Source organism: Pleurodeles waltl, chromosome 4_2, assembly GCF_031143425.1.
Source record: "Pleurodeles waltl isolate 20211129_DDA chromosome 4_2, aPleWal1.hap1.20221129, whole genome shotgun sequence".
NCBI classification, from domain to species: Eukaryota; Metazoa; Chordata; class Amphibia; order Caudata; family Salamandridae; genus Pleurodeles; species Pleurodeles waltl.
Genome location: NC_090443.1, coordinates 1027799017 through 1027812183, shown reverse-complemented (window position 1 = coordinate 1027812183; position 13167 = coordinate 1027799017). Strand labels below are relative to the sequence as shown.

The window sequence follows — 13167 nt, the reverse complement described above, 5'->3', positions numbered from 1 at the left end:
TCAGCATCCACATAGCGAAAGATAGGATTTTAACAACAAATCCAGGGGAAAAACCTTTGCATTTGTTTGGCTGAACCCTAGCCCCTCTGCCTTTCTAAAAGGGGTCAGTCTCTAAATTGTTGGTGTTCCCCCAGGCCTGACACTAATGTTCCCCAGAAGCTCATGTTGAGTCTCCTCTGTCCCCCCAGCCATGACACTGATGTTCCGTAGGAGCTCCTATGGAGTTCCCCTGGCCAGGGCCTGCCACTAATGTTCTCCGATGCTCGTGTGGAGTCTCCCCAGGCCTGATGCTGATGTTCCGCAGGCCTGGTAATCCCATAAGACGGCTGATCTCTTCACCTTGGTTGGCTCCCATCAGCAGCAGTTTATGGTAAGTGGATTACAGGTCTGAACTCCTTCCTCCATAGGTGACAGCCACTAAGGCAGACTCTTCAGAAGAGCAGCGCCTTGGGTTGCCACCTTTAGTCCTCGCCATGCCGCGCAGCCAAGACCGTGAGGCACCAGGCAAGGAACCCCGCAAAGCGGACAAGAAGAAGGAGGACGAGGAGGAGAGCCCCCGCAAGAAAGGGGAGAAGAAGGCCGAAGAGCAAGAAAGCCCCCGCAAAAAAGACGAGAAGAAGGATGAGGAGGAGGCCGTGAAAGACAAGTCGGGGAAAGAGGGCGGGAAGAAGCGTAAAGGGTCCAAGGGTGAAGAGGTCAAAGAGCCTTTGGAGGAGGAGGAGGGCAAAGGTCGAAAAGGATCCCTGGAGAATCACAGCAGTGGGCACCACCATCACCACCACCACCACGGACACCACCATGGCCGCGGCCATGGACGGGGGAAGAGGCACAGTGATGCGCAGTCCATCACCACCAAGATGTACTCGCCGTTCCTCAACGCCTTGTTCAGCAAGGTAAGCTGGGGGTCTGTACCCCAAAGACAGGTGTGGTGTGGGGGAGTAGAGAACTGAATAAGCTGCGTCACAGACAAAAGGCTGAGTAGAAAATGGCAGCTGACAGATACCAACCTGGTAGTAACGTTTGTGGCTTCACATATGTTTTAGGCCACTGACATCAGGAATAGATCATTCTGAGAGTGAGTACAATCCATTCTTTACTCAGTGTGCTGAGTATGGGACAGGGGGCCATCCAGGTGCCTGGGGGATGATTGAAAGAAGATGAGGGACACTCTATTTTCAATCAGGGCACCAGCGGGAAGAGGTAAGGAAGAGGGGGTAGGCCGGGGCGTAGCTAGGTCAGTGAGATTGTGGGGCTGTGAGTGTCAGATTTTAAGACAATCACATTACACAACAAGCAGCGCGCATGAGGGGGAATTAAGGGGCAGTGGAAAGGGAGAGGAACACAGATTGGTAGGGATACTAGGGGGCATATTTAGCATATTTACAAGCCCCTAGTGCCACCAGAGCGATACTTTTTGTGACTCTTCGGTGGCGCTGTGCACTGCGTCATATTTACAAGGCAGCGTTAAGCCACCTTTTGTGGCTTAACGCCACCTTGTAAATATGGCCCCTTCACACCCAGCACTTTACGTGGAAGGGGCGTGCAATGGGTGTTGATGTGGACGTTGCACAGCAACACCCATTGCATTTTGATGCTGTCCCAGATTTACAAGAAATTATAAATCTGTGACAGCGCCAAAATCTAACGCAACCCCAGAGGTGGCGTTAACATGGCGCAACGAGGAGAAATGCTTTAATTTGTCCTCGTTTTTTTGCTCTTTCTATGTGTGCTGCATTCTGCAGCACACATAGAAAGAGCAAATCACCATTAAAGATTGTTTTTGTGCATTAAGGTGTCCCTTCCTGCACAAAAACAATCTCCCCTGCAACAGAGCTATCCTTGCACCATGGAGCAAGGGTGGCTGTGTTGGCGCACAGCTGCTAATTTTACACCGGCGCAGGGGCAAACACAGGGATGCGCCGTGTTTTTGTAAATACAGCGCATCCCTGCGTTTCAGAACTGGCGCAGCGTGGCGCTGCCAGTTCTTTGCAAATATGCCCCTAAGTGAGAGAAAACACAATATTTTGTGAAATAACCAACTTCTTTGACAGCTTACAAAACAGGAGAGAATATGTGTGTTTTTTTTCTGTGTATGTAAAACACCTCCCCAAGCCCGACTGAAAGCAGCTGTACCCAACTATCACCACAAAGTACATTTATTAGGGGGTATAACACCCCATAGACCCCCACCTGAAGCTGCCCCCCATGAACAAAAATTAAAACAGCACGAACTGTGCCAGCGAAAGTGGCCCCAAGCTACGGGCGCACACGGGTGTGTAAAGTAGGGTGACCAGACGTTCCGGGTCTACCCAGACAGTCCCGGTTTTTAGAGGACTGTCCCGGTGTCCGACGCTTCTCTTAATTTTAAACAAATGTCCCGGATTTTGGGACAAAGGTCAGATCATTAAATAAATGCCCCGGTTTTTGGGACAAAGGTCAAATCATGTAGGAAAGCATAAGTAAAGTACGAAATAATTAAAGTTATTTATCTGTTACTGTCAGAAAACACAGTCCCCTGTCTGCTCCCAGCAGAGAGACGGAGTGGGGAGCAGAGAGAGGTGGGTGGGAGCGGGTTGGGGGTGCAGGGTGGGAGGTCAAGCCATAGCTAATTTTATATATGTAGTCTAGTAAATGTGTGCGTGTGAGTGTGTGTGTATATATATATATATATATATATATATATATATATAAACACACACAAGTATGTATAGGCACACATTCAGAAAGCTACGCAAAAAAAACCGGGACAGGCCAGATATAAAAGTGAGAGTAAAGTCTTTAGTCCTTCTTTTATGTTTGACCTGTACCGGTTTTTGCTCCTCAAAATCTGGACACCTTAGCGTAAAGTGACAAAAACGCAAGAAAATATGGCTCATCCCAAAATCGTGACATTGGCCACTTCCCAGGCGGTGCTGGTCCCCCAGGTGGATGGGGGCTCTTATGCCTGGGGGTACATTATTGTAGCGGATGGACGAGGGAGGACGTGAGGTGTGAGGGTGTGGCCCTATCTCAGCCAATCAGGAGACAGCAAGCGGACAGCGCCCACGTGCCTCACTCACTGAAATCCTGAACTCTCAGTGTTTTGCTTCGCCCTTTCCTTTCCTAGTCACCTTCTCTCTGTTTTCCAATTCGTACTTGGTCGCCTCGTCCATTTTCTGTAGGGAACTTTGCTTTGGCATGGAATCTTATCTGGTAATTCCCTGAAACACAGCCATCTATATGTTTTGTATTCATATGCATTTTTATAACTTTTTATTGCATTTATTGTGTAAAATTACACAACTCATCAGGAGGCACATAAAAAGACTACATATTGAATAATCATGTTTTAATGGCGCCTCAAATATCTCACAGCATAACCTTGGGGTTAATTAATATATTTATTAGTGAAAAAAAAGTGTACAAAGAATAACCAATCAGTAGAGAGAAATCTGAGACCCATCTCCTTTCCACAAAGCCGATGGCAGGAAATCCTGAACTTGCTGAGGATAGATGAGTTTGTGAGCCCCTTAGGATCGGTAAGTTTTTTGTTAGTCGGGCGGGTCTAAATCAGGGCCACTGGAATAGTGCGATTATGCAGTCATTGCAATGTCCGCATAATTATGGATTTGCCACGTTTGCCACATAATTCATCTCCATGGAATTTTGTTTCTAGCTCAAACGGTTCAAGAGTTACTAAAAATGCTGCAACGCGTGTTACAGAGCAGTGGAAAACCCTTTCAAGAGCTGGTATGGTCACTTTTCTGTTCCTTATTGCTGTATTTGGGTGTTAAATTGGTACTACTAAATTGACGCCAATGCCCAGACAGTGCTACCAGGTTTAAAAAAGTAATTAAATAATGAACTAATACAACTACAAAATGTGCTGCATAATTTGGCTTATCTTCCAACATAATTTACTCACCTTGCCGCATAATTTGGCTCGCTTCTGCTGCATAATCCCAGTGGCTCTGGTTTAAAGATCTAGACAATCGCAGTCTGGTGGGCAGGGTTAAAATAGGCCTCCTGGTTTTAAGGCATTGCTTGCGGTCTATGACTAGTTTGAGGACTCAGGCCCTTATTACGTCTTCGGCGGTCTTTTCCAAAAGACCGCTGAAGCCGCTGCAGCCAGCAGACCACGAGTGCTGGCGGTCTGCTGACCGCCATATTAGGAGTTGTGAATGGACTTCCGCCCATTCCTGGGTGAAAGTCCCACTCCGTTGGCCTGGCTGACGGAGGTCCAGAGGCAGGTGCACCACCAGCACCACTACACCGCCAAGACTCCACCCGCCGTGTTACAAGCTGTAATACGGCTCGGCGGAGTCTTGCTGGCGTAGAGGTGCTGGCGGTGCAACAACGCTAGGACCCATCCTCTTCTGGACGACCACCTCGCCGGAAAAGGTAAGTGGATCGTCCGCAGGGGGAGGGTGTGTGGGGGGTGTGTGGTGCTTGTGTAAATGAGGGGGGGTGCGTGTGTGTGTTTGAATGGATGTGCCTGAGTGCGTGTAAGCGGGTGTATGCATGTTCCAGTGTGCATCTTTGGGTGAGTGTGTACGAGTAATTGGGGGTGTATGTAGCGAGTGCGTGGATGAGTGGGGTGCATGTCTGTATGTGCGTGGATGTGTGTGGGTGTATGTGTGAATGTGTGTGAACGTGTTGGGGTGCTTGTGCTGGTGACAGGAATGGGGATTCCTGTTGCCGGGTGTGTGACCGCCAGGGTTTTCGTGGCGGGATGACCGCCACAGGAAGCCTGGCAGTGTGCAACCTTGTAATCCGAACAGCGGACAGAGGCCTGCCGCCAGATTGGAGGTGGTTACCGCCGGCCGCGGTGGTGCGACCATACTGGCAGGCCAGGCGGAGTTGTGGAGGTTTGGCTTCAGCCAAACCCCACAACTCGTAATACGGCGGCCTTCACCGACAGCTCTGTGGCAGTGAGACCGCCACGGTGAGTCTGGCGGTCTCATGACCGCCAGCCTCGTAATGAGGGCCTCAGTGTCTCCCCTGTTCTGCCCCTCGTTTGTGGTGTCGCCTGGAGGCTCAGGGTCGCCTCAGTCCAGCACCTGTTGATTTTGGGGTGTTGTTGGTGCTCAGTATCTGGGCTTCTATGGTCTCAAGTATCCTGTGCCCCCTGGTTTTCTTTTTGGGGGAAGAGGGACATGTTCTTGGATCTGGTGGTTTGGGGGCTCAGTTCTGCCACAGACTTGCTTCCTCTGATTTTGGGGTGTTGATGTTCTGAATGTAGTCTAGGGGCAAGGGAGATAAGGCAGGCCCCCGCAGCCCGAGGGGACATTCTTTAGGGAAACCCCATGTAGTCCAAAGGTGACAAATATTTGTGAAAAATGGGAGTGTCGGGGGCCCCTCACCACATTATGCAACACTATGCAGGAGGGCCCCGTCATTTTGAGTTACGCTCATGCTGGGGACTCAAGGAGCCCCCTCCCATCCCGCGTCCCCTGATTTTTGGGGTTTAGTGCTCTGTAAATGGGGGTTCAGGGCCCCCCACGGGCCAGAGGGCTTAGCTGGGAGCCCTTCTCAGGGTGGGAGGAGAGAGCTCGCTGCTGCTCCGGGCCCTCCAGCCCCGATTAGAGGCAGAAATAGACACTTATCCTTCTCCCTGCACGCGCAGGCCATTATCCGCCCATAATCCCTTAAGTATGGGCTGCTGGGGTCAGGGGGTGCAGGCTCAAGCGCATTAATTCCCACACACAACACAGCCATAGGCGCCAGGTGCCCCGGTGTCATGGGCGAGGCGCCCGTCATCCACTCCCGAGCACAAAGCATTCTGGGACTTGTAGTTCCGCTTTTAAAGGTGTAAGTAGAGGGCTCAGAAATCACAGGAAGGAAACGTAGTTCACCAGTAAGACAGGACTGAAAAGAAAAGGCACACTGCATGAAGCCACTTGGAACCTATGTAGAAAAACAAAGTGAAGTACAAACATGCACACAGCGATACAAATATACACAAAGAATATGCACACACTCATGTACACACATATAGCTTGCACAAATGCACACCGATTTAAACACTAAAAGTGCAGACATTCGTGACACACAAACACACTCTCATAAGCAGGTCCAGTTATATTTTTAGAACACAAAGTTACCAGTAACCACTTTGCTACGCTCAAGCTTCACTTTCCAAAGGAAGTCGCTTTTTTGGTTTGCAGATAACTTGCACTGTTTGACGAATCAGAAAACACTTTATGCTTCCACTTTGGTTTCCTCATTTCAAATTTCCTGCAGCTCGCGGGAGGAGGGCCAAAGCAATGTCCCATTTTATACCCTGAAGCATTTTTTGCTAAACCAAATCTCCTGAATGCCCCCAAACTTGCCATGAACTAGAAGTTTACTTTGTAGACTAGTGCAACAATCGTTCAGATATTAGCAGGGATACTGGATTTATGCGGCGGGGGATGGCCAAACTATGCGGGAAAGTTGAGTAAATTATGCGGCAAGAAAAACCGCAAATTACGCGGCACAATGCGGCACAGTTTGTAATAGTATTACTCCATCAATTCGTCATTTTGCAACTTGGTAACACTGTCTGGGCCTTGGTTGAGCCTCATTTGTACCAGTTTAACACACAAGTGTAGCCACAAGCAACAGAAAGGTGGCAGGTGCAGCTTTGCAATGGGTCTTCCCCCGTGTGGCAACACGTGTTGCTGCATTGTTAGTAACTTTTGAACCGTTTGAGCCAGAATTTTTTTTTTTTAAAATCTGCAGAACATGCAGCAGATGAAGGATTATGTGGCAAATGCGGCATATCTATAATTATGCGGAAGTCACCGCACAATCGCATAATTCCAGTGGTCCTGGATACCAGTATTTCAGAATAGTGCTGAATCGGCTTTAAACGGTATATCTTCATCTCACGAATGGTTTGAAAATGCTAGGCTCTTCAGATCCCTCTGCCTGACCACTCGTGCTTGAAGCTGAGAGTGGATCGAGAAGGGTTCGGGATCCCCTACAATCTGATTGTAAACTTTGTTCTGGTCCCGTTACACCATTCAAGCGGTTCGAGATCACTTTTTAAACACACATTGCTGGAAATTCAAGATTGTTTATTTCATATTTTGGAACTCCGAGGAGGTCTACATGAAACAATAGCATACAAAAATATGAGGCACAGGTGGGAAGTAATAAAGACAATTAAACTACTTCCCTCCTTCCATCCAATCAAATTACCAGTTCAAATGACCAGAGTTAATACTCAAATTTTCAGTACAGATTTAAAAAAGATTTAAAAAAAGTTAAAAACTTGAGTACAAAACATTTCATTTGGAGGACTGCATAACAAATGCAAGGCCTCAGCTGTCGTTCACACAGAAAACTTCAAGAAGACAGGTCTCAGCAGCTTGTGACGACATAGGAGAAGGCCCGGACAGACAAATAAGACGGGCTTCAAGTCCTGGATACCATTTCGACAAATTTCTGAAAAATATCTGGGGGCTCAAGTGTGGCACAACTCAACCCAGGGGGTGATAAGGGAACATCCCCACAATGGTGGAAACGCCTATTAATTGTAAAATAAAGGTTTAAGCTGGTATACCAGACCAAAGTCCAGGTCCTCTGATGATGTATAAATGTACTTCATCAATGGAAGGTCCCCAATATATTTAATTCTCTGATGTCTTCCATCACTGTCAGTGTCCTGGTAGGACCTTGAGGGCTTGGAATGAAGGATGCTTTAAGTTTGCAAGTACCCTTTACTGCCAAGTGCTTGAAGCTGGCACGAAGGTCGATCTCTAACATCTACGCCAGTGGTTCCCAGTCTGTGGGCCAGGCAAAGCCTCCTCTGGGGGTCCGCAAAGCCTCCTCTGGGGGTCCGCAAAGCCTCCTCTGGGGGTCCACAACTGCTTAGAAAATTAAATAATGTTAGCAGATTAAAAAAGCGTATGTAAATAAAAAAAAAACAAATGTAAATATGAACATTTTAAAATGTTCTATAAATGTGAAGGAATTTTAAATTGGAGGCTAAAAATTAAGGTGGTGCCATTTTGTTTCGTAGAATCAGTGCGACCGCCGAAGCCGCGCGAGCCAACATACCGCCAGTGCTGACGGTATGCTTGGCCCCCTATCATGACTTTTCCGCTGGGCCAGCGGATGGAAACAGTGTTTCCGTCCACTGGCCCAACGGAAAAGTCACATCAACATTGAAGCTGGCTCATTATAGAGCAGGCGGCAATGTTGATGTGCAGCGGGTGCAGCAGCACCCGTCGCGCATTTCACTGCCCGTAATTTGGGCAGTGAAATGCGCGATGGAGCTGTGGCTGGGGGCCCCTGCACTGCCTATGCCAAGTGCATGGGCAGTGCAGGGGCTCCCAGGGGCACCCCGAATCCCCCTTACTGCCAGCCTTCCGCAGGCTGGGGGTAGGGGACTGATAATCCCCAGGGCAGCCCTGCTTGCAGCGCTGCCCTGGGGATTATGACCGCCCAGCGGAAGCCTGGCGGTATAGTGGAGGGACCGGCGGTATGACCGTGGCGAATGCACCATGGTCATAATACACTGGCGGAACACCGCCAGCCTGTTGGCGGTGTTACCGCCAGGGTTCCGCCCACTGCCAGGGTCATAATGAGGGCCATAGTATGGATTACTAGTGGTCTCAATTCAATTAAGAAAAGCTCCAGCCTTCCCATTAAAATTTAGATTTTTTTTATATTTGTTTGTGAATTAAATAAGTGATTAAATATTTTGTGTATTCGTTTGGTAAATTCTTGTTTCTGTATTTTTTGTGTATTCCTTTGCAGTTAAAATCATCAAAAATGCTTAGGCCAGGGTCTCCTGCTTCTAGTATTGACTCAGTTGGGGTCCCCCGATTCCAGTAGGGATTCATTGGGGGTCCCTGGGTTCAGTAATGATCATGTGGGGGTCCACAAGAGTCAAAAGGTGGAGAACTTCTACCCTACGCCTTTCAGCGTGAACGGCCTACTAATACTAGTCCGCTCCTCCCTTGTCACCTCCAGTTTCAGAAAACATTTTCAGGTTCTACTGGAGCTGTCCAACAATCATCCTTCTGGCACTAATCTTAATCCAGATTTCAGTGGTGCCTAAGAATCTGAGATCCAGCTCAGACATCAAATCCTGGATCATTGTCACCTTATTCACAACTCACACCGCATTTAGATTCCACTGTGCCACCTATCCAACCAGAGTGGTAGCCTGGAGGGGTAGAGAAGAGACTGGCCCATCAAGATGTTTCGAGCATCAGTTTGGACTGGCCCACCAAGATGTTTCGAGCATCAGTTGGGACTGGCCCACCAAGATGTTTCGAGCATCAGTTTGGACTGGCCCACCAAGATGTTTCCAACATCAGTTGGGACTGGCCCGCCAAGATGTTTCGAGCATCAGTTGGGACTGGCCCACCAAGATGTTTCGAGCATCAGTTTGGACTGGCCCACCAATATGTTTCGAGCATCAGTTGGGACTGGCCCACCAAGATGTTTCGAGCATCAGTTTGGACTGGCCCACCAAGATGTTTCCAACATCAGTTGGGACTGGCCCGCCAAGATGTTTCGAGCATCAGTTGGGACTGGCCCACCAAGATGTTTTGAGCATCAGTTGGGACTGGCCCGCCAAGATGTTTCGAGCATCAGTTGGGACTGGCCCGCCAAGATGTTTCGAGCATCAGTTGGGACTGGCCCACCAAGATGTTTCGAGCATGAGTTGGGACTGGCCTGCCAAGATGTTTCGAGCATCAGTTGGGACTGGCCCGCCAAGATGTTTCGAGCATCAGTTGGGACTGGCCCACCAAGATGTTTCGAGTATCAGTTGGGACTGGCCTGCCAAGATGTTTCGAGCATCAGTTGGGACTGGCCCACCAAGATGTTTCGAGCATGAGTTGGGACTGGCTCACCAAGATGTTTCAGAGGAAAAACATAACTATAGACGGTCTCGCTGTAATGTTCAGCTTAAAGGGGCATCATTGGTAGAGAAAATCCTGGTACACAGTCCCTTAGGTGTTAACACAAGTTTCTCAATATTACTGTGTCTCCCACATTGGTCAAGCATTTTAATGTTAATGTGGCTCTCGCTAGTCATCGCCCCCTTCCCACGTTGTATACATTATTGGATGTCCCCTTGTAGGAACTATGGTTTCATCCAAGCACCAGTTTAATGACCTACATCTGCACTGTCTGCAGTCTAGCTTTATTTTCTTCTGGAGATGTGTCCCTGAGTGCTGAACCCTGTAGTCTGGATGCAGTCCACAGTGTTCTCCAGGCATGACCCAGAACTGGACAAAATGCTGCAAGTCTGACCCCCAAACAGTATGCGGCAGGGTTGCCTAAATAAGGCGCCACGAAAAGACAAATTGTACAGCATAATGCTGCATTTCCTGTGACAATGTTATTACTCTAATTTTTCAACTAATACTGTCTGGGCATGGGTTTTTACCTTACTGGTACTAGTTTAACACTTGAAAACGTCAATCAGTAACTGACAGGTGACCAGTCAACCTTTGCAAGTATCTGCTTCTATGCGGCTACAAGGGTGGCCCTTTTATTCAACTTTTGATCTGTTAGAGATAGACATACATTTTTTCAGAATCTGCAGCGGTTGGTGTCATATGTTGGAAGGGAGGTAAAGCCATAATTTTGCAAAAATGCAGCAGCTGTAGAATCCTGTAACTCTAGTGGCCCTGCATACATCCCTTAGAACAGGACACACTATGAGAAATGAAAGAAAAGAAAGTGAACGGTGTAAATGTATAAATTTATGATGACTCCATATAGAAGGAATACAGGTGAGGGGATCTTTGTGTTGTATTTAGTCCCTGCCAAGACCACCTTTCCAAAGATGGTAGACCCACACAGGGTAAGTACTCAATAGCCCCCATGTGGAGGGGGACAACTCTCTGTGGTCATGGCCAGTGATTTTCTGTTTTGGAAGAACAGAGCCCTACTTTGGATGTTTAGTCTTGAAAAACAAAACAGCTTGCTAAGCAGGTGCAACAAGCATCTTTCCATAAGAGCAACCACCACAGTGTTGGTTGTTTGGAAGACTCAGAGATATGCAAGGTACAGGAGATCCATACTTACCCCAGAGGGAAGCTCAACGATGACCGGGCAGCATGGCAAGCTGCCCACCAGCCCCTACATGATGCTGTTAGCCTAAAAATGGGGCACACTAATGTCATGGGTGCCGATTCACCAAAATGCCAGGGGCAGCGGAAGTGACATCATGCATCCTTTGACCCTAATGATGTCACAGGAAGTGATGTCACATGACCTTAACCCTCATGACATCACAATGATTGCAACCACCCTTACCCTAACTCAATCATTCTCACTCTCTTACTCACTCTGACCCACCTCTCCGTTCTCACTCACTCAACTTCACACACACACACTCACCCACATACTAACATACATGCTCACACATACACACTCTCACCTGAACTCTCTCTCGTATGCACGCCCATAAAATACACTGAATAGTATTTAATTCACTTACCTAAGATGCCAGTGGAGCTTCCATTCCAAGTCCTGTTGTTCAACTTTTTTATTACAATAATAGTGAGTGACAGATTATTAATCACTATTAATGTAATAAAAATGAGCAGGAAAGGAGGCTGGAGCTTGACACTGGTAATGCGAGCTACCCCTGTGTTCTTGGCACTCATTTTGCCACCTCTGAGGCCAGGGGTCGCAAAGCCAGTGGCAAGGGTTGCAAAGGGCAAGCCAGGTGCGACCCCTGGGACCCCTAAAGGATGTCCATGAGTGATGTCACTGGTTTTGCATATTACACTTCTTGATCTGCACTCTTTTGTTTGTTCCCATTCCACGCCCCTTTCCCAGTTGTGGATTTCTCTCCCCTCTAGGTGTGCGCCATAGTGATTTGTATTCTGTAACACACCTTCTCTTGTCATTTCCTTCTGCTGCTGTAGGAGAGGGAGCTGGCCCCAGAAGAGATGGATGGTAAGTCTCTGGCACTTGAACTTTCACCTTTCACCCTAACCATTTCAAATGAATTATATTGTATTGTACTGTACTGCAACATTTATATAGCGCTTCCTACCCCTGTGTGTGCTGATAAAGCGCTTGCCTGTATGGACAGCTCAGTACAGTGTGTACAGTGTGTGTTTGGAAGTGTGTTGTCTTTGTTTTGATCCTATGTGGGAAGTGCTTCCATGTGATGCGCGATGAGCACTGAGGTGTGATTGTCGTGTCATGGGCCACAACGCTTAGCAATGTGACGGGTGCAGGAGGACGAGGAAGACGCTCACAGTTTGTAGTTTTCAGTGAGCTGCATTGTCTCTTCTGAGATATTTTGTTTAACGTACACAGGTTGGAAGGAGGGATGATGGACAGAGTTGTTGCTGTAGGCTTGGTTCACATCATCCCATCGCTGACTGTTGATGTGAGAGCTCAAGAAGTGCCCATAGTATGCAACTTGTTGGGACCTGCAGTGGCAGACCATATTAAAGTGCTCCACTGGCCAGCGGCACGTGCCCGATCTCGTCAGTAATTCCATCTCAGTTCAGCTGGTGATGAGTGGTTTATTGATGAGGACTGAGACTCTACAGGGTGATGTCCATGACCCACACCAGTTTTGTTTTGTCTTATGTGAGTGTAAAAGTGTCAAGCATTATAATAGAATTATTATGCAGCTTGTATGAACTACAATTCATTGCCCGATCGCCGAGTGTTACGCTGCTATTGTCGGTCGGGGGGGTTATATACATGCTTGGTCAACATACAACACAGAGACCAGAGAGGCATTCAAAATGGTAGCCTTTTAAGAGAGAAAATCAACTGAAAAGTCATACAAATCTCTAATTTTTCAGGAATAAACTGCAGCCTTTCAGTGGGGCGGTTGACGGCCTGTCGCAGTGTGTAACATGCATGATGCATTACTCAGCCGAGGGGAGCATTAACAGTGCAACACACGTGCACACAGCAGTCCAAGGGTTCAGGAGGTCTCTAACAGTGCAACACACGTGCACACAGCAGTCCAAGGGTTCAGGAGGTCTCTAACAGTGCAACACACGTGCACACAGCAGTCCAAGGGTTCAGGAGGTCTCTAACAGTGCAACACACGTGCACACAGCAGTCCAAGGGTTCCGGAGGTCTCTAACAGTGCCGGAGGTCTCTAACTGTGCAACACACGTGCACACAGCAGTCCAAGGGTTCAGGAGGTCTCTAACAGTGCAACACACGTGCACACAGCAGTCCAAGGGTTCCGGAGGT

At 48.1% G+C, this 13167-nt stretch overlaps 1 protein-coding gene across 1 annotated transcript in view; it reads left to right on the top strand.

The window, feature by feature from the left end:
- The first annotated feature begins 413 nt into the window (after positions 1-413).
- CABP4 (calcium binding protein 4) overlaps positions 414-13167 on the top strand; it is a 76987-nt gene continuing 64233 nt past the window's right edge. Inside the window, exons 1-2 of the mRNA XM_069232921.1 lie at positions 414-893; positions 11865-11895. Coding sequence (XP_069089022.1) covers positions 474-893; positions 11865-11895 — 451 coding nt within the window. The 5' untranslated portion in view covers positions 414-473. The remainder of the gene's footprint in view (positions 894-11864; positions 11896-13167) is intronic.